Here is a 26,436-nt window from a genome sequence, read left to right as displayed (position 1 = left end):
TAAACCGGGCAAAACCTGCCAACACAGCAGAAAGTTCAAAGTCTGTTTTGTATATGTGTGTTTACAAGGTCCAATGAATCTTGGATTTTAAAGTCTGACAGCAGCGCTGACAATTTTAGGACTGATGCAAGAGCTGATGCAGATACCAGTATGACCATAATCATCAGCAAGAACAAAGTGAAATATTATTTTGGGATTGTTTCACTGTGGTTATGTTCTAAAGCACAAATAAACACAGCTACACCTCTGCACAACCTTGTGGGAAGGACTTTGTGTAAATGCAGCTAAAACACATGCTTCTGTCTGTTCTGAGGTGCCCTCAAACAGATACACAGACCTGAAACTGGATGCATGTATAGTAGTTTACTATAATTCCTGATTTTCATTTATAAATATGTGAAAAAAAAAAATCAGATAACAGCCCTTTTGTTTAATTTTCAAATTGCCCGCTAAGTACATGGATGTCATGGATGTCACGCCTCTAGTACCAGGACTCCGGCAGCTATGCAAAAGAAACACAGGAGCAGCAGTTTGCCAGCTTCTTAAAGTCCAGGGTAAAAGGGGCTTACTCAAAAAAGCCACATTGAAGAAGGGTAACAATAACAGCAGTTTGCTGTGATCCCTGTGTAATAGAGGATTTCTCTAGAGGAGGATTTCTATAGAGGAGGTCTCTTTTCAGACTTGACTAGTGCAGTGTGACAGATGAACACATGCTGTCAGAGCCTATAGAAAGTTCCTTACCTCCTCGAACACCGCAGCCTTGTTGACTTTCTCTCGAGCGATGTCACACACCTTCAGGATACCCAGAGTAAAGGCTTTTAGAGCCGGTTCTTCAATCAGGTCTGGGTTATGGACGTACAGACAGGTAAAGACAGTTTGCGCCAGGGAGTGGCCCTCTAGCCATGTGATCTAGACAAACGCAGATATACAGTAAGTAAACAGAAATGTACATACAAGAATACAGAGTTTCCCCCTGGGCCTCATTGATTCAATATCTAGACAACGTGCCGACTTTCCAGGACTGATTAACCTTGACATCTCTGTGGAGGGGAGTTACTGTGACAATAATTTTGCCCGTTCTTCATGGTTGATTCAAAATCAAACCTCCAACCCTTCCTGACATACTGGCTGAAATAGGTGCTTTATTGTTTAAGGAAGTGAAACTCACCAAACAACAGAAACATGTGTCTATGATCCCAATGAGTTCAGGAAGACTAAGGTCTTTCACCTTGATGGCACCTTCCTATAATAAAAATAAGACAATAATACAACTGGGTGGGTGAAATTACTTCTAAGATTTAAAAAAATAAAAATAACTGAAGAAGTTAATGTGGCAATAATGTTTAGTTGTGCAGCAGAAAAATTAGGCTTTGTATATTACTTCCTGATAATCTGCTTCTTGCATTAGACAGCAGTACTGTACCTTGATAGCTTGTTCAAAGTTGAGGACTTTTCTATTGACCTGGTTTCCAATCATTCCTGCATCCATCTTAGGATCCATCATCTCTATGGCTGACATGGCCTCAAACAGGCCAAACCTGCCAACACAGCAGAAAGTTCAAAGTCTGTTTTGTATATGTGTGTTTACAAGGTCCAATGAATCTGTGCTGACAATTTTAGGACTGATGCAGATACCACTATGACCATAACCAAACATATCTATGCCAAAAACTACAAGGATTCTGTGTATCACCACAATTACTTTTTATTTGTTACTTCAATAAAGTCACTGAACCACTACTTAAATTTTGGGACATAAAAACTCCACTGAAACAGTGGTAATCAATTAAGTAGAGGGAGTAAGCAAATTACTAAGCGGTACATTCAATTTGAGTGGACTGACAATTTAAAGTGTGAGCCTGTAAAAAGCATTTTGTCAGGATTATACTCACAGTTTGTCATGAAGCAATTCTCCAAGATCCAACTCTGCATAAATAAAGGATGAGGACAAAGAAAGAGCAAAAGAGAAACACATCAGCCCCTTTCTTACCTGCACGTATGCTGTATAAACCACACACACATTTAATAACAGTGCCTTTACCTTTACATGCATTCTTGAATTCACATGTAATATCAACCCAGTTGGCACTGTTCTTCATCTTTTCTGGTATGCCTAGCCCCCAGCCAGCATCATCATCCTCAACTGCTGACTTCATCACCATGGTGACTACTAAAAACAAAGTGTTTAGAATATTACAAATCTTTAGCCATTACAAACATTTTATAAATATTTTGTGGCATTCTGTGACATGATAGGATTTGAGATAACTGCAAAAGAGGTCATGTCATGAGATGGTTTTCAATAAATGAGGCAGACTAAAGACCTTTCTTACAGCAAACAATGTGCCTCACTACAGTAGGAACTGTACAGGTGACGGACAGTAGGTCATGCAGTAATCCAGCACAAACAACAGCACAACTGTTATTGTTTTTATTTTTAGTTATGCTGTTACGATTTTAGACTTGTACGGTATGTTAAGCACTTTGGTCAGCTGTGGCTGTGGTAAAGCGCTATATAAATAAAGTTGAGTTGAGTTGAGTTGAGTTGAGCAGAGTAAAGATGGCAAACATGCATTTAATCCAGCCATTTTTGTGATTGATTAAAACGGTTTCTTATTCAAACACATATTTCATATATGATACAAATAACAACCCGATGACACTATCTTAAGCCTGGGCTACAAAGACCTGTGAACGTCTTATGAATTTATAAAGTGACTCATACCATTGCAAACATTAAATAACAAGCAAGTTGACCGGTAACAAGCGTCTCACTGAGAGAAAAACAAATACACAAAAGTGTACCAATGTTTCCTTATTTAACGCTAGCTATTTAAATATTTTAATCAACACCAGTGCAATAAATTACTCTACATTTTTACTGTCTAGACAAGCCTACAAAACGTTACACAAACACTGAGAACAGGATGCAGTTCATGGCATCGTAGTGATACAAGATATTAAAAAATGAGATACAATACATTAACTATATGTTTGCTAACTATCACCAACGTCATACTAGCATGTTGTCCACAGTGGATGTTTCCTGTGAATAAAGCCTGAATACTGTCAGTTGAACTGATTATTCAATTTATTCACCTATATAAAACACAAATACTGTCACTACAAAGCCGTATTTTTGTTGTAAATTAGCACGTACCTTAGTATTTCCTATTAACCATGAACCTAGCTAATAGAAGTCGCCTCGAAAGCTGTAAGATTGACGCATAAAATTGACGTCACTGACCCGATCAGCCTGGGAAATGTAGTCCTTTTGTGTCATGATGGAGCATAATCTCCCAGTGAATCGTTTAACTTTATCTTAAAATCTCATCTATTTTGAAGTAATATTATGCTGGCGGCTGTGATATACATTGCTAATTCTGGAGCTTTCTGTCTTCGTACTAAGTGCGCCTGTAACTACACACGAAATGTACTCTCGCGTTGTTCACTCACTAACATTCCGTGACAGTCGGGGATGGTCGAGTTTGTCTCATCACAACATCATCAAGGCGTTGCAGGCAACGTTCACGCATAGTAGCAACCCCATATATCCTGGAATCGCTCTACCCCGAACAGGACAACAGTTTGTTTTCTATACAGGTTTGCAAACTCGTCGTTCTTGTTACATGCCTGTTGCTTTAGCTAACGTTGCCTGTGCGTTTTTATTTAGCATTAGTGTTAGCGTAATTTTACTCTACGGTTAGCTAGCGTCTGGCGCAGACATGCGACCGTTAACTAGTGACTAGCCCAGCAGGTGCAGCAGCCACCAGCCTCGGCTACTGTAGGTTATCTGATTTACTATTTATTTTACTAATAATAGACTAACGACTATGACAATCCTGTGGGTTGGTGTTATGACAGCGTTTGAATTCTTGTTTATGGAAGAAGGCAGTCCTAAGGTTATTGTGACCAGGCTACTATCTGTCCTCTGTTAAGTTGCACCCCCCCACCCATAACATACAAGGCTCTTTATCATCTGACCTCTAACTAGATCGGCGCTACTTCTCAATCCTTATATGCTAAGGCGTGAGCTTAGATGCTTCTGTCATCTGCTTGTATTTCTCTGTAGTCAGAAGGGTAAGGTTTATGGGCTATTGTAGTCTGAGTTTGCAAGCTTTGGAAAAGCCAAGCTGTGAAGGTTTGCCAACTTAGTTAAGTTATTTTAAATTAAAAGTTATATTCAACATATTTCCCTGCACAGTACTGTTTCTGGCTTTTGTATTTTATTGGTTAGATGTTTGTAGCATATTACTAACTTTTTAAAGGTACAGTATGTAACTTTAGGTAGGGTAGCATGAAAGTCCAAATCAATCCCCTGTGCTCCTCCCAGCACTCTCTCTCCCTGCTCCACTATGCTCTTCTAGGATCTGCTACTCTCCACCACGCTCTGCCAGGTCTTCAGATATTTGTTGTTGTGAAATTGCAAGAAAAGCAATGCAGCAAAACTTAATGGTCAAACAGAAATAACTGAAAATCTGATTGGTTAGAAAGGCCAGTCCCACTCGAGATGTACCAGTCAATTGGCAGAGATTGGAAATGGCCTGTTTTCAGTGTGATCTGCCGGTCACAGGTCAATCGAGATTTCCGATTATATGCTGATCAGATTTAGAGGCACGACTGGCCACATTGCACATGCAGTGGCAACGACCAAAAGCGTAGCGTGTGCTGGGTGTAGCGTCTTGCTTGCGCCTTGAGGGAAGCTCTCATTCATTTCTTGTCACTCGCGCATTGAAAGCACTTTGTGCACAAACAGTGCACAGAAGAGCCTACAGAAACACTTTGGAGAAGGCAAAAAAGACGAGTTATAGAGCATATTTCTACAACAAAAAATATTTGAAAAAAGTTGCGTATTGTAGCTTTAAGCACATTAGGCCTTGATAGAAGTCTCATGTATTAAACAAGTCTGTCTTTATCTGGCACTGGTAGTGTTGACTGGTTTTTGTATATTTTCCTGCAGCTTTGTTTATGACTCACTGTATCACAAACCATGAATGTTAGTATTAGTCTGACCTAATCTAAAACTCTTGGGAGAATGCAGGGCACCAAACTGTGGTTGTAAATCCTTCTTACCTTTTTTGGAATCTTTTGGAACCTTTGACTGATTGTTTGATATAAAGTGATACAGCTAGTCATGAGTTTTTCAAACCTTGCATTCAAATTACATCGTCTAGAGTCCCTTTGTCTCTAGACAGCTGAGATCTGCAGCATGTATGCAGCCCCTTTTGTTTAGTGTAAATTCAGTCAGGCAGTACTGTGTATAGGAGTTCTGTCCAGAGTCAGTATGAGCTGCAACTTGCCCCAGCACTCTCTGCTAGACCGATACGCTATACAGTTTGCTACAGAGTTAACACCAACACATTCACAGCTGTGGGCAGTTTAGATTTATTGTTATTTGGCTCTGAGATTACAGCAGCGAGAGAGTTCAGTGGAATCTATTTTGTGTACACAGAGCAGAGGATGATTTCACTCATTTGTATAATATACATATTGTTTACATGTGTCCTTTTCGGCCAGTGAGGTCTTTATTTTCTTTCTCTTGCAGATGACGTGAAATGTTGATTTGGCAAAAATGAACAAACCTAAAATGACCACAGAGAAAGGGTGAGTTACTTTGATATTCCAAAGCAAATAAATGCACATTTATGAGCATGCACAAACACATAAGGCTGTCATGTGTGCATGGGTTTGTGAAGTCTTCTGTCTGACAACCATGTGTTCACATATTCTCTCTTTCTGTCTGGCTACCTTTTCCTTCTCTCTGATGGGATTCAGCCATGTCCTATGTTACTGTTAACTCCATTTATATCGGTGTCTGTCCCTGCTGTTTGTCAGCTTGTTGCACAGTGTGTGTGTGTGTGTGTGTGTGTGAGAGAGTGTGTGTGCTGTGTAATTATGTACAAACAGACCACTGTGTGCAGATAATTACATGACCTACTGTAGCTAGAACTAGCAATATGCATTTGCCATGACTAAAAGCAACAGTATCGATCAGTTTTTTTCTTTTGTCTCTCACCAACATAGACTCTCTCTGCTTCCATCTCCCTCTCTCTCTTAATAAGGACATGAGAAACTCTACAGGGTTACAGTCACAGAGTTTTGATTCCCTCTCTCATGTTTGTTGCCGTTGCTGCACCAACAGCTGACCTCTAGCCTTGTGTTTCCAGCTGAGTACCACTGAACTAAGATAAGAGGAGGATGGGCCAGTATTCCAGAAATAGTGAGGCAGTCTCCTAGCGCCTCAACAGTCAGCTTTATTAAAGTGAATTGAGCAATGAATTGAGTTCTTAAACTCAGACTGAAGCGGTATTTAAGCATATATTACTGATCTATAGTTTAATTTTGTTGGTTTTTGATTCTTTCTGTATATATGAGTGCATATTGCGGGGGGGGGGCTGTTTATATTTATTGTTTATCTCCAGCGTCACCTAACGGTCGCTACTATAACCGACTGATTCAATGGGTCCATCCTTCTCTTACAGTATAATCTTACGCATGGAGCAGGAAATCATGACAGATATTTCTTTTTGCCCATGCCCATGTATTATAATATCTCCCTGTTGTAAATGCAGTATCACGACTCATTATGCTGTGCATATTGGTTTTGCTGATTTCCGATCTTTCCAGATAAACTTGAATATGCAATTCCGCAGCCCCTTATTTCTTCAAAGACATTAAGTTATGCTGTTACATTCTTCCTAAACACAGAAAGGTTTGTGTGTGTATTTTCAGTGTTCCCAGTAACTCCAAGGTACTGATGCTCTTGGCTCAACTGGAGAGGATTAATGGAGAGGCCACGGTGAAGGATGCTGAAACAGCACGGCAGGTCACTGCAAAGATACTTCATCTCATACAGACACAGGGTGAGAGCAGACACACATACAAATATAACTTGCAGTCATCTGTATTCAATCTCTGCAATAGATCAGTCAGAATCCAGTATTTTCCATTTATTACTTTATTTATTCAGAGACCAAGAAATAATAGCTGATCAAAGGTGATATCTTTAGATTCACTGTGATTATTTCAACAGTGGTCAGTGCTGTCACCTCTTGATATTTGCTACTGTAATGAAGTACACCATTAGCTTTGTGTTGCATTGTTGGCAGTGCCTCACACCTGCATACTATTCTTGCATTGTTATATGTAATAAAAAAAAAAAAGTATTTTAGTAACATTAATTTACAAATCAGTAAGTTGGGCTACAGTGTAAAGAATTAAACCATTTCTGTTTATTAAATATGCAATATATAATGCAGTTGACACAACCAGGCACACATTGCCAATAAATATGATGTGACCCACACTGTATACTCTTCACAGTACCAGGTCAGAGCAATGATAGGTTCAGGTTGATACTGGCCAACCTACCTAGCATTAAGGACACACCCCAAAAGGCACAGATAGTGCATGTAGATCTAAGAGTAGTCCACTGATTTATTATTGCAGTCTTAGAATATTGTTGCATTCACAATGGACACTTGACAAAAGTATTAAAATGCTGCAGAACAAGAGTTTTTTTGTTTTTAATTTCACACATTTTCTTTCTTTGCTGAAACATAGTGTCTACATTAGCCACAACAGAGCTTGATTCAAATTTTCGGTATGTTACACATATGGTGGTAATGCCCTGGACTAGTGACAGCTACTCATTCATTGTCAATGGAAACCGAGTGCTGACGCTCAGTACACCCTGCTGTGCGAGACATAGACGAGAGAAGACCCAGAAGACCCAGGCCCAGTGTTGGGGAAAGCTCAACTTTATGCACATATGCTGTGATGGAGTTCAGTGATAGCTGGGCCCGAGCCATCTTGATTCCAGATTGCACTGCCTGCCAACCAAGATTTGGGCCAGGCTGAAAGCTGTTGTAATTTTCATTCGCGCACTGGTATTATGCCACTTTATTGAATTTTGACTTTTTTCAGGTGAGAAAGTAACCACATAAATTAGAATATGTGGTCATTCTATCCAAGTACAGTGGCTTGCAAAAGTATTCATACCCCTTGAATTTTTCCATATTACAAGTGCATTCAAGTCTTTTGGGGTATGTCTCTAGACATACCCCAAAAGACTTGCAGCTGTAATTACAGCGAAAGGTGCTTTGACAAAGTATTGACTCAAGGGGGCTGAATACATATGCACGCCACACTCTTCAGATTTTTATTTGTAAAACATCTGGGACACCACGTATTATTTTCCTTCCACTTCACAATTATGCGACACTTTGTGTTGGTCTATCACATAAAATCCCAATAAAATACATTTAAGTTTGTGGTTGTAATGTGAAGTATGTGGAAAAATTCAAGGGGTATGAATACTTTTGCAAGGCACTGTAATGCTAGTTTGGAAATTTGCTCTTATATTTTCGGAGATGCGAGAAAATCCTGGTTTCAACCGCATGTATTTGGATGTGAAGCAGTAAATGCTATATTTTTGTTTGTACCTCTTATATTATGTTTTCTTTGCAGCTGGTGGTTTTCATTTAGGTGCAGTTGCAGTGTGAATGTTTTGAGTGTAGAATGCTAGTGGAGTCTTTGTGTGAACAATTCTGCTGAATCATTATATAAGTATTTTAAACCTGCTGGCAAGCGTTGAACTTGCTCTGAATTCCTTTCCTCTCATTCTTCAATTTTGTCTTTCCTCCTCTCATAATTTTTTTTATATCTTTTCTCCTACCATAATTTCTTATAATCCATCATGACTGATAGGCACAGTGGAAAAGGCCCTCTGTGACCCTGCCAAACATGATACATCAGCTGTTCCTCTCTCATCTGCTGCTTGGCTGTTTGTCACACCCTGCCTGCAGCCTCAACTTTTCTGTATTCCTGTCTCATGTTGTGGGTCATGGGAGCTTAGTGTGAAATTATGAGATACCAAGAGAAAGAACAAGGATGATAAGAAAAAAGAAAAGCGATTGCAGGGGAGGGGCTGCACACGACAAAAGGACTGACAAGTATAGTTCTAGCCACGAGGGATACAAAAATATCACTGAAGTGCTGAGATTCACCCTTCAGCTCATATGCCATAGTGTGCCAAACCTAAGAGTGCACTGTAAACGTTTAGGACTCCAGAGGCAGTGGACTGGGGATTTTGGAAAATAGGACATATTTTCTGCCAAATCTTTGGAGAATTTTGAGAGTTTTGTTATGAAATGGAGTACCACTATACCAGGAGATACTGTAATGCTGTTGCCTCCCCACACCCAGCAGGTAGGGGCCAGAATGATGAAATGTACTGGAAAAAGTATTTCAGCTATTTTAACAGGTTGTGGTAAACTATATTCACCCTCAAATGTTTAAAAATCCTTAAAAAGGCATTGATTTTCACAATAGTGCTATTTATGATGGCAGTTCAAGGGACACTTATGTTTCATATTTCACTTTGGATGGGTCAGGTGGGGATGGAAAGTGAGATTAGAACCACCACTCTGACATTTATAGCTACCACACTTATGCGTACTGCTTTTAGCAGCCAGTCTTCGCTTACTAATAACTACAATCGATAGAGAAGACCAATGCTTGTATTGAGTTAAATAAAAAAGCATTGTGTACTGGTCATCATAATTAGCTATCTGTCTTTCCTACTTAAAAATGCACTTTTAGTTTCTTTTATGTTAAAGTGCAGTAATATTTTAATTGCACTTTTGAATTCTGTATTGTTACTACTTATATTTAACATTGTTTTTTTTTTTTTTGCTTTTATGACTCTAATATGATTTTAATATTTTAATATGATTTTGAAAAGTACCATATAAAGTGATCAACATGAAAGTATGTTTTATAATATTGTATTTATTGCAACAGCTTATATTTTTCTAATAATCCTATGTAAATGTTAATGATGGTTTTGAGAAGTCATAAGTTCTGTGTTTCCATTTGTTTTAGGACAGGACCACTCACTGTGGCCTGTTCAAAGAGGTTGGGAATCTGTCAGCTCTTAAATTAGAAGCCAGCATTGGTTATGGTTTAAAGAGATGGGGAGGTGGAGAAAGAAAAGAGGGGCCGAGTAGGAGTTGTAGCAGGACTTATCTATTTCATGTCTCGTTGAGTTGGGCAGTTAAGAGGGTAGTGTCAAAGCTCAGTAGTCGAGGGGCTACTGAACTGTTTTGCACAAATGTAGTATTGTACATCTTCACAGTTATGATAACCTTTACTTGGTTGTGTGTTACAGAGAAGAGTGGAAAGGAGGTGATGTCCAAGGGTTCCAGTGGTATGGAGGTCATCCTGGCTTCTCTGAAGGTCAGCACAACTTGATACAGCAGCTTACTACATGATAAAGCTGTAAAACTAAGCTTACTTCATAGTATCCAAGTATCAACACTCTGATGGAGCTTGTTCAGGATGATATGCAGATTGAAATGCTGACCTCTGTTTGTCCTTATTTATCCTATAGCCATGTTTGGAGCTTTGCTTAAATGATAGCTTTGCACAAAACTTAGTGAAATAGTACCCCTGCTCTTTTATCCTCAGAGGGTTTAAATGTATCTGAAAGTATCATTTTTGTTTTGTTCTTAGTGAATGGGGTCATTATGGATGGATGACATGAAGCATTTGTGAAGGCAAAGAAGTAACTGCTCAAAAGTCTGTAATTTACTATGTTGTTTCAATAAGTGTACTTTCTGTGACACTGACAGAACTTCTGGGATGTCCAGACCACCCTGAACATCCTGTACATTCTCAGTGAGCTGCTGACTGTGGGTGAGCTGACTATTTGCTTTTTCCATAGTTGATGAGCAGTTCAGGTTGTGATTTTGACGGCTGATGCCAACATTTACTCCCCTCACTTATATTTTTTATGAGTGTAATTAGTTGTAAGCATATTCTGATAGCATAAACAATAAATTTCTACACAAACAGTTGAGTGGTAGTAGATAATATATCAATGTTTTAAGGCTTTGTTTTCCAAGGCTTCATCTACATAGTCCTGACTTCCTACCTCCTACAGTTCTTTCTTCTGGTAGAAGTGGTTCTCATCCTGAATTAAATTTAGGCTGTTTTATTAATGTGTTCTCTTTTAGGCAGAGGTCGCAGGGTGGGGGTATTTGTGTCTAAAGGAGGAACGGGAATATTATTCCAGCTTCTGATCACTGCCAGTAAAGAATTGCCTCCCAATGAAGAACTCATGCTGCAGCTTCACTCGCTACTGGCCAAGGCTGGCCCAAAAGGTGTGCTCAGTGTCACAGTGCAACACAAACCCAGTATAACAGAGTGAAATCAGGAGTAGGATGTGAATTGCACCACCCATGTGCTCACATGCATCCATGTGTATCCTCTTGTGTGTGCATGACATAAGCAAAAGGGTTAACTCTTAAAACATTGCTTTGTAGCACTGTTGGTCAAAAACTCTGTATGATGCAAAGAAGAGACAAGAACACTGAAAATCTAGTGACCGCTTTTTTTGCATACTGACATTGCAGCCTTCTGTGTTCAGACAGAAAGTTTGGAGTGAAGGCGCGTTTGAGCGGAGCTCTGCATGTCACAGTCAACTTACTGAAAGAGAACCTACAGAATACCAAACTGCTTCTGCCCTGCCTCCAGGTTCTCAGGGTTTACTGTGCCAACTGTAAGTAACCTGACACATTGAAATACACTTCTCAAAATATTACTCTTCTCTCTTGGAGTTCAAGCAGACCAGTGTAAAGAAACTGTACAGAATTTCAGCTAACTGATAAATATCCTGTATTGGTACTGTTAACTCTTCAGTAATACATGATGGTTTCTGCTTTTGCCTAATATCTTGTCATTTGTGTCTGTTTATATAAAGCGGTGAATGCTATTTCTTTGGGCAAGAATGGAGCAGTGGAGCTCATGTTCAAGATTGTCGTGCCTTACAGCAAGAAGAACACAAGTCTGCTCAAGTGAGTGTCTGTTAATGAGCCAGTGTGAATGCTGTGTTGTAACAAACCATCTCCTTCACCTCTTTCAGACAGTTTTTGAACATCTGTCATGGACATTTGTTGGACAGGCCATGTAACCCATTTGTTTCTAAATCAACAGGGTAGCTCTGGATGCACTGGGAGCACTGCTCAAATCCAGTGAGTAATTTGCTTTTATCATTTGCCTCCAGACTTTGGGTCCATGCAGTATACTGTAGCTCCCTTCTGCCTTCTCTCACCTCCATCATCATTAACCCTTTATCTGTCCCTTTGACTGTTCCAATGCAAACACTTACATTGATCATTCAGCTTGGATTTCTAGTTACAGTACCTAACCCCTAACTTCCCCCATCTACACAGTTTTTCTTTGCACTTCTCCCATGCTTCTTTTTATTCCATCCCACAGTTGTGAAGTGTTTATCAATAGTTTCTTGTTTTCTTCTTGTTCCTCTTCCCTGTGCAGAAACAAATGCTCACCGTGCAGTGGATGGCAGTCTTGTTCCTGTCTTACTTGCACTGTACTTGGATTGGCATCGCAATGACACACGGCATCGCCATATGCAGATTCGCAAAGGGTTGTTGGTCTGTCTCAGGAACATTACCAACATCAAACTTGGCAGGAAAGCATTCATAGAGGCTGATGGCATGAGAATCCTCTACATAACTTCCACTGTGAGTGAGAATATTGCATACAAATAGCAAGCAATTAAAGCACACAACACATGAGTTTTACAGATGCAATCTAGGTCTCAACTTACCTCTACTTTCTGTGTGCTTTAATTTGTAGGAGTGTCTCCCAGTTCGGACTCTGGATCCTCTGGTCAACACGTCAAGTCTGATCATGAGAAAGTGTTTTCCTAAGAACCGTCTGCCTCTGCCTAGCATGAAATCGACCTTCCACTACCAGCTGCCACACATACCAGCTGCAGGACCTGTGGCACAGCTGTATAGCCAGCTCCCTGGGGGTGAGAACATATACATACACTCACAAACACATACACTTAACTAGAGTGTTCCCCAATTTATCATAGTGTATCTGCACGGCTTTCACTGATGATTATCAGTTCAGAGAGACACGCTTTTTTTATTGCAGTCATCGCTTCTAGATTTAATCCTTCACGCCACACAGACACACACACAAACAATGCTTATATCCCTGGACCAGCTAAATGGGTAATGACAACACTCTTGACACTGCTGCGCACAATGTGCCTTACAGGAAGAACAAGTCATCAGCTCAGCAACAAGCCCTCAAAGAAGGGTAAGACGTACGTAAGACACAACTCCATTCTCAGATTACATAGATTCGCTCACTACTGCTTTCTCATTCACCTCACATCATACTCTTAACTTCAGTAAACCAACACATGACGTGTTAGTGATAAAGATGCTCAGTGCACACTGCATAGTGCTTGCTTGCTCACCCATAGACCGATGTACTTACACTGTACTAAACTAATTTGCTTTCTACATTGTGTCCACAGGCTGGTAATATTTGAACCACTTTCTTTTCTAAAATGAAATCGGAGTTTCATAAAAACTGTGATATACACCTTAACTTTGACTAATTGGCAAGAGGAGTCCAGTTTATTGCTGCTCCCTCAGTGCAATACTGTGATGACTCATCAGAATCCCTGAAACCTGTCAGTAATGCCAGTAACCCACCCATAGAGAGCAGTGTATAACTGTAAGCAACTGCACAGTGACTGTCAGTGAGATCACCAGCTCACTACAGTGTATTTGAAGAAATACAGTGTATTCAGAATTTCTTTTGTCTTCTACATCTCTCACTCATCTCTCAGTCATGGCTGCTCACATCTTTTAGTTAACCTTTTCTCGGTTCTTTTCAAAGTATTAAGAATCGGCGACCAAAACAGGTTATGCTTATATTATGTTATCCACTAGTCCTACACGCATTTTGTAAAATAATGAGCTTCTAGCTGGGGAAGAAACGGTACAGTATGTCAGTTCAAAGGACAGTCACCTATTAACCTCTATGTGTGTGTTGTACCCAGTGGATGATGTGGCGGATGATGTGGTGGATGAAAGTGACGATAACGAGGAGACAGAGGCAGACACAGAGAATGATACTGAGAACGAGGAGGATGAGAAGGATCATCGTGCTGTGGTAATACTCAGCACTGACATGTACACACCCTATTTCAGTTGAGTTTCATGTTACACTTAACTTTTCAAAAGATTGTTACCTTCCTCTGTGTGACAGTGGTGGACAGTTTATAGGGGCAGTGCAGTGTAGACCTGAGTAATTTACATTGTCAGCATTTTTACAGAATTCTTACAATGTGATTAAACTTCACACAGCGCTGTTAATGTAATTGGCCCTAGTTGACTAAAAGCTTACACAATTACATAACTCATTTGTGTACTGTTGTTAATATTTGGGTTTTTTTAATCAAAGTGTTGAATCTCTGCACATTGTATCATGTGAGGAGAGAATTTCTCAGAGAAGTGTTTGTTTTTCTTGAAGCTACTAATGCGGTCCAGGTGTACTCCTTTATATCTCCAGTAGAGGGCAGTCATACCCCATCAGCCAGTGCCTAACACTCATTTCACTGTCAAACATGTCACCCATTTCTGATATGCATTTACCAATTAATGATTTAATCTAAACATTGCTCTTCCCTACGACAGTGTAAGAGGAATTTGTCCCCCATGCACTTTTCAAGTAGTACGAAACCCCCACCAAACCAAACACAAATACTGGGCCACCTATGTCGAGTGCAAGCCATGCACAAAAATATGTATATTTTGGAATCTTTACAGAAGATTCACACTTCTGTTTTGTTCTCATTAGCTGTAGTTCTTGTATTACTTGTTTCCTCCATCTCATAAGAGAAAAGCACAGCTGAGCATCAGTACACCTGCATAGTGTGCAGGCTAACATTAAACATTTAAATGTACATGTGTGCTCCGTTTCTCTCCTTTAAATCAGAATGATGACATAGAGACAGACCTAAACAAGCTACATCCCAAAAGAAGTCCTGGCCGTCCGTTTGAGGAGTTGAGGGTCTATGAGAGGTTTTTTCTGGAGCTATCTGAAGACTTTCAGGTCAGTATTTTGGGCACATGGAGACAGAATATAAGAGCAAAAATAAACCAAGACAAACATATAAACCAAAATGAATTTAAGCTAAGTATAATTTGTCTTTTTGGGTATTTATCAATTGGCTGTATGTTCATATAGTTTTAACATAAACACTAAAAACCTTACTGACTCATAGTAACTATTCTAGCTTGTCAAAGTTTGGTCAATCTAAAAAAAAAAAAACGGTTTGAGATGATATATCTTGTTCCTGCAGGTGTATAACTCTGAATATTCAAAGAGTTCATCTACAGTGTCTTCATCATCATTGTTCTCCTCATCATCAGCCTCATATCGATGCACTCAGCCAGTCATAGTGCCCACAGCTCAAGCCCTGTCACCAAAGCATGTCCCTGTAGCAAGGTCTCAGGAGGAATATAACTCTACCAAAGGACAACACACTCAGCTGTCTCCTTCTGCTTCCACTCCTCCCCCTGCTCCTCTAACACCACTCGAACTAGACACCATCCACCTCACCAAGGACCAAGACAAAAAAGAGGAAAACCGCATTCCTTCCACAGATGGACTTACAACCTTGTCCTCCCCCATCAGGCCTCCTCCTCAAGGACAGAGTATAGAACAGGAACTAGCACATGTGTTAGAGTGCGTCTCTCTAGAAGAGGAGCTGGCTCAGAATGCAGAAGAAAGAATAAAGGGAGTCCGACAAGAAGACTCTCCAGTCAGTGCCACAAGACACATACAGTCTCCTCTGCTCTTGGGAGGTATCACGGCATGTTGTGTGGGAGGAGGAGGCAGTAACTTGGGTTCAGATTGTGGCTCTGAGGGTCCTGAGGATGAGGGAGGGGAAGGAGGAGTTTTGGAGGTACCGGACACAGCTCTCCTTCTTCCACTGCATGACCCTGACCTTTATGTGGAGATGGTGAAGGGAACACACTCGGTGCCAAAGTACCTTGAAGTGGCTTACCCAGATTACTTTGGCCATGTAGCCCCAACATTTAGGGAACCCCTTCTGGAGAGAGTTTATGGTGTACAGAGGTGAGATATTATCATATGTTTGTTGACTAGCATTGGTTAGCAGCATCATTCAAGTATGTGTCAGAAATTAACACAACTAAAAGGAATAGAATAGAGCTGGAAATGAGTGTATTGTACTGTAGTGTTTCCTATGCCAGAAGAATCTAATATAGCCAGATTTGTGCATTTAACTTTCACTTACATTAACCACGAGTTTGTTTGTGGGTCCAACACTGCAGGTCTAAGATATTCCAGGACATTGAGAGGTTGATTCATCCTAATGATATCCTGGATAAAGTTGTTTATGACTTGGATGTTCCTAGGTGAGTTCTTGTGTGCTAACCTAAACATTCTTCACATTAAACACCGAAAACCATTACTTTTGTCCTCTGTGCTTCATCAAGTGCTATCCCAAAGACCAAAACTACAGTTTGTCCTTTCTCTGATTTTGTTGAGAGCTGTGACATTCCCAAAGTATATTGGCTTAATTTATCATCCATATATTGAGAAGGCACATTACTTCATGTTTATCCCTTGTAAATATTGTCTTTTTACATGTTGCAGCTGTCCCGTGATTGAAGACGATGGTGAATCACTGAAGTTCAACTCTCAATTTGAGTCTGGAAACCTCAGGAAGGCAGTTCAGGTTAGGAAGTAAGTATTTATTGTCACATCAGTTAAAAGGAAATAAGTAAAGGGTACTGCATACAGGTGGCGACGTGCATCGCATGACTCCCATTACACACACTGCGAGTGGCATGAATTCAGCGCGTGACTACCAACATGCGTCAACACCGAGGAAATAAGACAATAGTGTGTCCTGAAGAGTTGACGCGTGTCAGCTTGCGATGACGTGCATCAGTTCACTCCCGATGTGTGGGCTTTCATTGAAAATAATGAGTGCCGGTGTTTTGACACGTCTCATACTGCCTATATGCACTGTCCTTAAGAGTTCCACAATGAGATGTAAGGTTTTAATTAAATCAGCTTTTATCACAAAATATTTAAAACCATGGGCAAATTTCACTACATATAACTTACATCTTACTTTTGTGTTACAGAAATTAGATTAAGATAAAAAGATAGGTTACATCACTGGTCGATGATGACTGGGTTCACATTTACAATTGATCTTGTATTTCTTCAGATATGAGTATGACCTTGTGCTGAATTCAGACATCAACAGTAATCACTACCACCAGTGGTTCTACTTTGAGGTGAGCGGCATGCGGGTTGGAACTACTTACCGCTTCAACATCATCAATTGTGAGAAGTCAAACAGCCAGTTCAACTACGGTGAGACGCACAACAACATCTGTGTGATAACACCCATCAGTTCATTATTCTCCATCTGACCTACAGAATGATTAAGATTTGTATGAATTGAATTCAATTCCATCTTTAAAAATATTGCATTAAGTTAGACTGTGTTGAATTTTAGAGCGCCTTTTGACCTACAGTTATTCTGTAGTATAGGGTACAGTATGAGGTTAGGTGTCAGCGAAAAAGCCTCAGTGTGATACTGTTTAGCTTGAGCATCAGAAAGCACATACTCTTACAGTGGCTTTTGTGTGTTTGTCTTTCTCTTCTGTGTCATTTTTTGTGTGTGTGTGTGTGTGTGTGTGCGTGTAGGCATGCAGGTGCTTATGTACTCTGTGCAGGGGGCGATCAGCGGTAGGCCTTGCTGGGTCCGAACAGGAACAGACATCTGTTACTACAAGTAGGTACACTTAAAATCCAGTGGACCTGGAGATAAACTGAGGGGAAATGCAAAAATCTACCTTTTGTACTAGTGTTAAAATTACATAGGGGTAGGATCACAGTTTTCAAGCAGCAAACCAATTTTTCCATACTTTATGCACTGCAGTGTAGTTTATACATTTTATGGTAAACGGTCTTGTACTCGTAGCACTTTTCTGTGCATCACAGTGCACTCAAAGCGTTTTCACACTGTTTGCCCATTCACCCATTCTCACACCCAAGCACTCACACATTCACACACCGGTGATAACCCAACAAACTGCCTATAATGTTCACTTTTTGTTGACCCTGTTTACATACATTAGAGGGGCATAAGCCTATAAATATGTTGTAGTATAATGTAGTTCAGTATAACACTGTGATAATTTTGGCCTCAATGTCAGCAAAAACTGAACATTACTGTATAAACTAGGCATAATTTATGGCAGATCTTTTGTACATAAGCCATTAAGCGTAATTGTTCCGGGGGCTACAGTATATTGGGCAACATTTACTCATGAAATATTCTTCCTTCTCCATAGGAATCATTTTGCGAGGAGTTCCATTGCAGCTGGTGGTCAGAAAGGAAAGTCCTATTACACATTGACCTTCAGCACAAGTTTCAGCCATAAGGATGATGTCTGCTACTTTGCCTATCATTACCCTTATACATACTCAACTCTTAAGGTAGTATAACAACACCACTCTGCTGTAATCTAGAGAATGTTTGCATAGTTGGTTTTGCTCCTTGCAAAATAGTCAGCTCTTATACTTTCTGCATAGGGAATACCTTATTATGCACTGCCTCCTGATAGATTGTTTTATCATTCATATCTGAGCTCAGATAAGTACTGTGCACTGTCAGTAGTTATGTGATTATAATTGCATTCTGTCAGCCTTTATCTAAAGTGATGATGCATAATTGCTTATAATACAAGCAACAATAAAGAAGCCTAATCTGAATGACTTAATCACAAGTGGCCTAATAACAATGTAGTGCAACAATGTAGCAGTAAAATATTGAGAGCTCAAGAGGGATGGGTGCTAAAATGGAAGTTGTAGATAATAATGTTAGTACATGGAAGTGTAAAAACTGTAATTTCCTATTCTCTCATTACCTTGTCAGATGCACCTGTCCAAACTGGAGGCTTTGAGGACCCCTCAGATCTACCTAAGACAGGACGTTCTGTGTGAAACCCTGGGGGGAAACGCCTGTCCCCTTCTCACCATCACTGCCATGCCGGAGTCCAACTCCACTGATCACATCTGTCAGTTCAGTAAGTAAATCAATCTAGGTGTGGGTGCACACATCTTTATATTTGCTCACCATCACTCTTATAATTTAGCAGAACAATCTCAGGCCTGTCACATAGCCTGGAAAACTGGAAAACCTATGTGGCTTCACCAGTCATGGTGCAACTAATCTCAATCAGCTAGACAGGGCAATAAGGGAACAATGTAGTCTACTTTCAAATGTAAATTGAGATCTGGACAACAGTACACAGAGTGTTTTGACTGCTAGATACGTTTTAATTGTTTTACAGTTGCTATCCATTTGTCCCAGAACAGAATTATGAGCACATCAGCTTGCAAACTGGCTCAAATATGTTTTTGCCAGATATTCAGATACCAGCTGGTATTAGCTATAATATGTAAACATTTAATGGCTGCTGTCACCCAAGTCAAACCGTACTGACAAATGTCATTTGTTATTTACAACATAAAAATGAATTCTTGACTTTGGGGAACAGTGTAACAAAATAATCCAAGTTTAGCATCGACTCCTTCAGCAAACTGAGCTCTTGCAGGTCAAAGAGTTAGTAAGTGGACCTTGCAAGAACATTGGGGTGACTACATGAGAAAAGCCCTGGGGTATGAGGGTATGTCAGTAGGTTTGCAGTCCACTGTAGTGCACTGATGCTGTTCCTCAGCTGTGAAAACTTTAAATTGAACTTTTTTTTCTAATTCCATCTTCCTCTGCTTGTGTTTGTGCTATGCTACCCCTCTTTCTCCCTCTTCAGGGAATCGTCCATTGATCTTCCTATCAGCCAGAGTGCACCCTGGAGAGACCAACGCAAGCTGGGTAATGAAGGGCACGCTGGAGTTCCTGATGGGCACCAGCCCACTGGCAGCCAGCCTGAGAGAGTCCTACATCTTCAAGATAGTCCCCATGCTCAACCCTGATGGAGTTGTAAATGGGAAGTAAGTAAAAACAGTGTAGAGATGGGAAGAAATTAACACACCTTCACAGCACACAGCTTACACATCTGCTAACCTTGGACCTGCAAGATGGTCATAACCAAATGCATATTAACACACAAAATCATGTTTTGAAGGACTCTTTAGCTGTTGCTCTGTTCTCCTCCACTCTGTCTCCTTCTTTTATCTCCTGTCTGCTGTAGTCATCGCTGTTCTCTGAGCGGAGAGGATTTGAATCGCCAGTGGCAGAACCCCAGTCCTGAGCTCCACCCCACCATCTACCATACTAAGAGCCTGCTGCAGTACCTTGCTCACATACAAAGGGCTCCACTGGTATGACCTCTAATAAACAGGACTTAAATGATTTTGTGGCATTTTGCACTTTGCTGCGTCATCTTTCGTTTGCAAAGTACAAAGAGAATTTTCTAACTGCTTGTTTATGGTGGTGCTATTTCTGCTGCACTTTTTGTTTGGCTGCATGTTACCTACATTTCGCAACAGAAATTCACCACACTAGTTTTACTTAAGCTACCATAGACAACAGTCTCTGCAATCCTGTTTGCTATTCTGTGTGTGAACCAGTTAGATATTCTGGATTTATTATTATTATGGATGTATTCTATTAACATAAGGTTTTTATTGCCTTTTTAACCACTTGAGTAAACTAGTTTGGAAAAGGAGAGAAGTTACATTTGGAATCAGTGAAAAATCTGCCATATAGCTTCTAAACTTGGCCCTTTTCCCCTTCTACTTCCTTTTTGTGTATATATGTCTCTCTATCTGTGTGTGTCTCCGTCTCTGTTTGTACATGAATGTACAGGTTTTCTGCGACTACCATGGTCATTCCAGAAAGAAGAATGTGTTCATGTATGGCTGCAGTGTGAAGGAGACAGTCTGGCAGACCAATATCTGTGCTGCATCCAGTGATCTACATGAAGACCTTGGATACAGGGTGCATGCACACACATAAAGTATACCTGTAACATGTACAAAAGTTTAGGCTAGCCCTCTCTCTTTCAGTTGCCCCCTGTTTTCAATCAGTGAATGTTAAACAGTCTAATCACCTTTATATTTCCATTAGCACCATCTTTCCTGTGTAGTGTATGAATTGAAATACCCTTCTTTTGTTAACTTTAAATCCCTGATCTGTATATTCAGTGGCCAGTTTGTTGTTCCACTCTGCATTTGAGAGTGCAAAAAATAGATTTTTCCACTGAGCAGAATACTAACAAAGAAGCTGGTTTTCTGTTTTCTTCAGGCGCTTCCTAAGATCCTCTCTCAGATTGCTCCAGTCTTCAGCATGGCTAGCTGTAGTTTTGTTGTGGAGCGCTCCAAAGAGTCGACCGCCCGCGTTGTTGTATGGAGAGAGATAGGAATACAGCGCAGCTATACCATGGAGAGTACGCTCTGTGGATGTGACCAGGGCAAATATAAGGTAAGGGTGTGTCTTTTTAAAGACCTGCCGACTGTGATGCAGTTGATTACAATAACTTCATATTTAAATACTGCATTTGTGATGTTTCTAATGTAAAGCTTTTATTATTGTGTCTAGGATGTTTTGTTTACATATATGATAATTAATGAGCCATAGTTTGGGAAAGAGGACAAATAAGCCAGAGCTGTTTCCTTGGTGGCAAAATTTTAACCAAAACATAACATTAAAGGCTGATGTGTTTGATTTTATTGCATTGTACAGGTGTTTTTATTTTGTCTTTGTTTCGTGCACCTGCACATGAGGGAGGTGCCCCTCTAAATCTCTGTGTCCAGCAGGTGGCACTGCAGTCTTTTTTTTTCTTCTCTCTTTGCTTTGCCTGGATCTTTTCGCATCCTTTCTTTTGGCCCAGTTACCCCCTTTATTGCCCTTTCTCCCTCTCCCTCTCTCTCCCTCTCCCCCTCTCTCTCTCTCTCTCTCTCTCTCTCTCTCTCTCTCTGTCTTGTTCTTTCCATCCCAGCTGATTTCCTTCCTTCTGGATTCTGCCAGTGTCAACATCTAACATATCCAGAGGCAGTCTTTGGGTGCTATTTTGGCTTTGATTAGTACCCCCACTGCTCTGTGTGAAAGCATTTGTCCAGATGTGCAGGAACTAATGTCTGCAGAGTTGTGGCTGCATACCTCTGTACTCAGGCCAAGTTTGGATGTACTGATAAAGTAGCTCTGTTGACGTGCGTGAGTTGCATTTTTTTTTTTTTTTTTTTGGTTGAGTTGGGGGAGTTAGCTCTGGGTGTGTGTCCTTGCATGAATACTCATTTACTTGTGTGATTGAACAGTGCTGTGCAGATTTTGTAGGTGTGTGTTTGTGTTGAAATGTGTGAGATATGTTAATGACATACATTATCATGTTTCTCTATTAAAGCAAGGACCTTCCAGCACTGTGAATTAGTGTTTGAAGATGGACAATGGCTTCATCCTCAGGCTCCAGACCAGCTGTTAAAAAAATAAATAAACACAGCTATTTCACATTCATTTCTGTTTAACTGTTGAAATTATTTTTTGAAAATATATGTATGTGCAATAGGACAATATTTGTATTTTAGTTCTCTCTGATGTGCATCTGATGTGTATATGCGTGTTCTCTCCAGGGTCTTCAGATTGGCACCAGAGAGCTGGAGGAGATGGGAGCTCAGTTCTGTTTGGGTCTGCTGAGGCTAAAGAGGCTGACAGGGCTCCATAACCACCAACACCTGCTGGATTTGGAGAGTGACATCACTGGGACACAGTCTAAAGTAGTCATGTAAGTCATGTGTAGCATGTTGAGAAGTCGCACATATACTACAACACGCAGTTTATTCAGGTGCATACAGATGCTGTGCAGCCATTTAGAGAGACAGAGATTCACAACAAAGTGCACAAATAAACTATACACAGAGGGAGGGATAGCCTCTGATCTGTTAGAAACAAGAAGACAGTGTTGTTATCCTCATGTAACCTGCCCAAGATGTTAGATTTCAAAAATGTTTTCTGTTGCCAAAAAGTCTACCTGGAAAAACAACAGAATTGTTTTTGACTTTTTTTTTCACGTTATCTGCACAAAACACTCTCATTACTGCCAGACACCATCCTTGTTGGCACTAATACTCAACGGTGTGATTGTCACGCTGGCTCCACCTCTGAGGATCTAGAAACAAACGTGTGATGAATATAATGAAAACTCTGGAGTGAAAGGGGGGATTGCATACAAATCGTTGTCAGCAAGCTCATTAATTTTTGTAACATAGAACATAAATCACCCACAAGATCGTGTGGATTACTGTAAATCCCCATGGAGCATGCAAACTATACACTGCCTTCCTACACAGTCGCTTGCAGTTGGAATATATTAGCAAGATGTATGTTAAAGTGATCAGTGTCAGAGCAGGTCTTCATCCATTTCAGTGCTATGCATTCAGTAGATGACAGCGCTGAATGTGGTCATAATTCAGCTGCAAGACAAAACCAGTAGAGTGTACCGTATCCCAACGTTGTTTATAAGTCATCACATCATATTTGCTTCATGTAAGAGAATGAATTCATTAGTCACTTTCTCCTCCTTGTCTTTTTTTTTGTGATATTGCTATTCCCATGGTACAATATAAAAAAACTCTTAGAAAATCTAACTAACTTGAATTTTATATTCTTATTTATGGTCACTGGTGCTCTAATTTTAAAACGGGTAAGAAAGTTTGCAAAATCAACCAACTATTTTTAATCAGAAAAACCCTTATTGATGATCTAAGAGGATCCAAAACAGAGCACAACAGTTAAGAAATAAGGAAGAGGAGGAAAGTCGTCATCCAAGTTTAAAGAGAAACTTCTTCAAAAACACAAGTTGCACTGAAGTTTTTGTCTTCATCCATACTGTAAGAAATGACGTCAGTGAGCCACACTACTCTTCCTCATCCTGAAAAGTCACCGCACTGCTTTATACAGTGTCTAATCACCTCTATTTAAACTTCCCGTTTAGTAATATTAGGTCCACTCAGGTTAGATTGTACTTCAGTTTAACACCACAAATAATCAAACCCAAGCTGTGGTCACTAAGGTTTTTTTTTTTTGTTGTTTGTTTTTTTGTCAGCATTCTCTCATCCAAAGAAGTGTTAAAACAGTTGATTTGGCTTTTTCCTCAAAACCACTTAATGCTCACGTCTCTTTCTCTGTCTCCCAGTCTCTCTTTTAGTGATATACTCTACTCTCATCTTGATACACTCATTCATTATTTATGTGTCTGATCATTAAGGGACTCCAAAAGTGTTCTGGTGCTTGTGTGCGTGTTTGCGTGAGTGTCCTTTGGGATCGGTTGCTCTCATCTCTGGTTTATGGTTTAATGCGTGGGCCTTGGTATGGCACCACTTACCATTTAATAGGTCATCGTAGCAATGATATCTTGGCCATTGAAAGGCTGCGTAAAAGGGTGGATACGGGCACGGGTGTGTTTGTGTTAGCGTAAACCAGAGAGCAATGTGGTCTGGAGATGTGGAGGTTTATCTGTATGTGAGTGAAGCTAATTGGGGCATTAATGTACTGTACATATATGGATCTGGACTGCACTATATATGATGATGACTGCAGTTGATGGGTATAGAAAATGTACCCTAAATAAAAAGGAGAGATTGGGTTTGGTATTTCAATAATGGCATATGATTCACAACTCCCATTTTCAGTTTGGACAACATGCTGTCCATCAACATCAGTACACACATACACATACATTTACTGCACATATACTGATGTAAGATTTCTCTTGCACTCACACACTGGTGAGGTTGGTGGGAGATCTTTGTCTGAGCCCCCTGATCGACTCTCTCCCCGGGATCACATTTCAGACCATTAACACCATTAAAAACCCACTAAAGCCACTAAAACCTCAAAGAACCAGCAACCATTTAACCATTAAGACCCACAGGGAAAAAAGCAACCTCACCAGTCAGAGCACACAAAAACAAGTTTGTTAGCCGCCTCAGTTTTGTTGTGATTTTAAAATAAAATTTTAATATGTACTGTGCAATATAATACAGTATATTTGGTGTGTGTTGTTGGGAAGTTTTGAACTACAGTGTCTGTTTTATTTCAGATCATTTTGTTTTGCTATTAATGAAAATTGAAACGATTACTTAATTAGTAAAATGACAGAAAATTGATTCATTGTTTTAAGTAATTTATATAACAAAAATGTCAGCTATTCTGCTTCCAGCTACTCGATGACTTTAGGAGTTCTGACAATGTATTCCGATTGATCAGACAATGTGTAAATGCTGAAATAGAGCTCAGAGAGTTTAGAGCTACTCCAGCTGCCAACTTTAGCACTTTGGATTTAGAGCATAATGGCAGGTTGTGCTGTAAGTTCACAGGCTCCCTGTCAGAGTTGTTGTTTGTCCTTTCCCCCCAACTAAACACACGAAGCAAAGATCATATGCATCCAAATAAACTGCCATTTTAATATTCATACATTTTGAATGAATGCCCCATACCATATTTCGAGTTGTGTTTTGAAATCTGTTTCTCAACAGTACATTATTAAAGACCATGACGTCCATTACATATGCATTTTCTTGCGTGTTTTCCTCTGAAATCTGTGAAATCGGAGCTATTACTTTCATATAGTGACCGTTACATGACAGTTCTATGCTATACAGTAGATGGTTTCTCAAAATAACGCATGCAGAAACATATTTTCTGATTTAAACCCTCTCTAGGCATCGTGATGCTTTTCTAGTCATCTAAGGTAGACATGATATAGATGCAGAGTTTTACCTTTAGCTGTCTATTCACATTATGAACTTACAGTGGCGCCTGTGATAATGTTTGTTTATGTTGTTACCCATTAGCTGCCCCACGACCTATGTGATGGAGGAAGATGAGCCGTCCATTCTGGAGGCGATAGATTACAGCGCAGAGAGCAACGATGAGGACGCAGAGCCTGAAAACGAGCATGGCAGCGAAGTCCATGAGAATCCTGATCACTTCGATCAGCTGTCGGATTCTGAGACAAATCACAGGGTCTGACGCTGAGGTGTTTATCTCCTCTGCACCTGTTAGTTTGAGCTTAAAACTGGCCATTGCTTGGATTGTTTGCTGATCTTAAATGTAAAGAAAATCAGAGGTTAAACATTATAAACTTACATTTCTCACTTTGACTGGTGAATAAATAGCTTAGATTTACACATGGCCATAGATACTTTATGATGGTATGTAAGCTACTTTGGCATCACTTGCGTGCTCTTTTTTTTCCAGATAGATTGATTTTGCTGACCCAGCGGAGGTGATTGTGTTGCTCCTGAAGGTGCGTACACCACCTGCCTTTTGTTTCAGATTGGTTGATGCCCTCAGTAAGAAGCAAGTTGGATTTCAAAGGATGCTTCCAGCTTTCACCATTGTATAAAGCCTTCATGAAGTGAAACCCCTAACTTCGGACACAGTTCACACATAGCTAGCTAGTGCAGCAACAGCAGGTACCTTAATGATCTTGCACTGAAGCTATCTGACAAGGCTGCTGTGGTATAACAGAAGCAGTGGCTTCTGTAGCTACAGTGTTTGAAGCCCCTCTCACCTGTGATGCTGTTCTATAA

General features: G+C 40.1%; 2 protein-coding genes across 7 annotated transcripts in view; one reads left to right on the top strand and one right to left on the bottom strand.

Moving 5' to 3' along the window:
* Positions 1-3,542, bottom strand: part of naa35 (N-alpha-acetyltransferase 35, NatC auxiliary subunit) — an 11,311-nt gene extending 7,769 nt beyond the window's left edge. The window contains exons 1-6 of one of the 4 annotated variants that reach the window (XM_020602406.1): positions 3,457-3,542; positions 2,042-2,170; positions 1,893-1,926; positions 1,424-1,538; positions 1,169-1,243; positions 742-909 (exon numbers count right to left, since the gene is read on the bottom strand). In XM_020602406.1, the coding sequence (XP_020458062.1) occupies positions 742-909; positions 1,169-1,243; positions 1,424-1,538; positions 1,893-1,926; positions 2,042-2,162 (513 nt within the window). In that variant the 5' untranslated portion in view covers positions 2,163-2,170; positions 3,457-3,542. The other 3 variants (XM_020602405.1, XM_020602404.1, XM_020602407.1) reach the window with 3 other exon arrangements.
* agtpbp1 (ATP/GTP binding carboxypeptidase 1) lies at positions 3,515-26,430 on the top strand. 3 transcript variants are annotated; one of them, XM_020602403.1, is made up of 27 exons: positions 3,515-3,603; positions 5,546-5,604; positions 6,733-6,863; positions 10,172-10,239; positions 10,635-10,698; positions 11,019-11,165; positions 11,432-11,563; positions 11,765-11,858; positions 11,998-12,035; positions 12,340-12,548; positions 12,664-12,841; positions 13,892-14,004; positions 14,830-14,946; positions 15,197-15,975; positions 16,194-16,277; positions 16,519-16,608; positions 17,102-17,250; positions 17,587-17,674; positions 18,237-18,381; positions 18,821-18,971; positions 19,716-19,896; positions 20,097-20,226; positions 20,714-20,845; positions 21,152-21,328; positions 22,474-22,625; positions 25,696-25,880; positions 26,106-26,430. In XM_020602403.1, the coding sequence occupies exons 2-26, from the start codon at positions 5,573-5,575 to the stop codon at positions 25,871-25,873; spliced, it is 3,759 nt and encodes a 1,252-aa protein (XP_020458059.1). In that variant the 5' UTR covers positions 3,515-3,603; positions 5,546-5,572; the 3' UTR covers positions 25,874-25,880; positions 26,106-26,430. The 3 variants fall into 3 exon arrangements, with proteins under 3 accessions (XP_020458059.1, XP_020458057.1, XP_020458058.1); XM_020602401.1 differs by having other exon boundaries at positions 26,102-26,430; XM_020602402.1 differs by lacking the exon at positions 3,515-3,603 and adding an exon at positions 3,621-3,784 and having other exon boundaries at positions 26,102-26,430.
* The last annotated feature ends 6 nt before the right edge of the window (positions 26,431-26,436 follow it).

The sequence above is a fragment of the Monopterus albus genome, unplaced genomic scaffold, assembly GCF_001952655.1.
Source record: "Monopterus albus unplaced genomic scaffold, M_albus_1.0 scaffold56.1, whole genome shotgun sequence".
NCBI classification, from domain to species: domain Eukaryota; kingdom Metazoa; phylum Chordata; class Actinopteri; order Synbranchiformes; family Synbranchidae; genus Monopterus; species Monopterus albus.
Note: the sequence above shows the minus strand (reverse complement) of the source record. Positions and strands in the feature narration are given on the sequence as shown.

Bases quoted from the DNA above. Each gene is read 5' to 3' on its own strand.
- agtpbp1 (XM_020602403.1), top strand. From the start codon at position 5,573: ATGAACAAACCTAAAATGACCACAGAGAAAGG. The intron at 12,842-13,891 runs GTGAGAACATAT...TGTTGTACCCAG, and splicing joins GTATAGCCAGCTCCCTGGGG to TGGATGATGTGGCGGATGAT. The intron at 18,972-19,715 runs GTAAGTAAATCA...CTCCCTCTTCAG, and splicing joins TGATCACATCTGTCAGTTCA to GGAATCGTCCATTGATCTTC.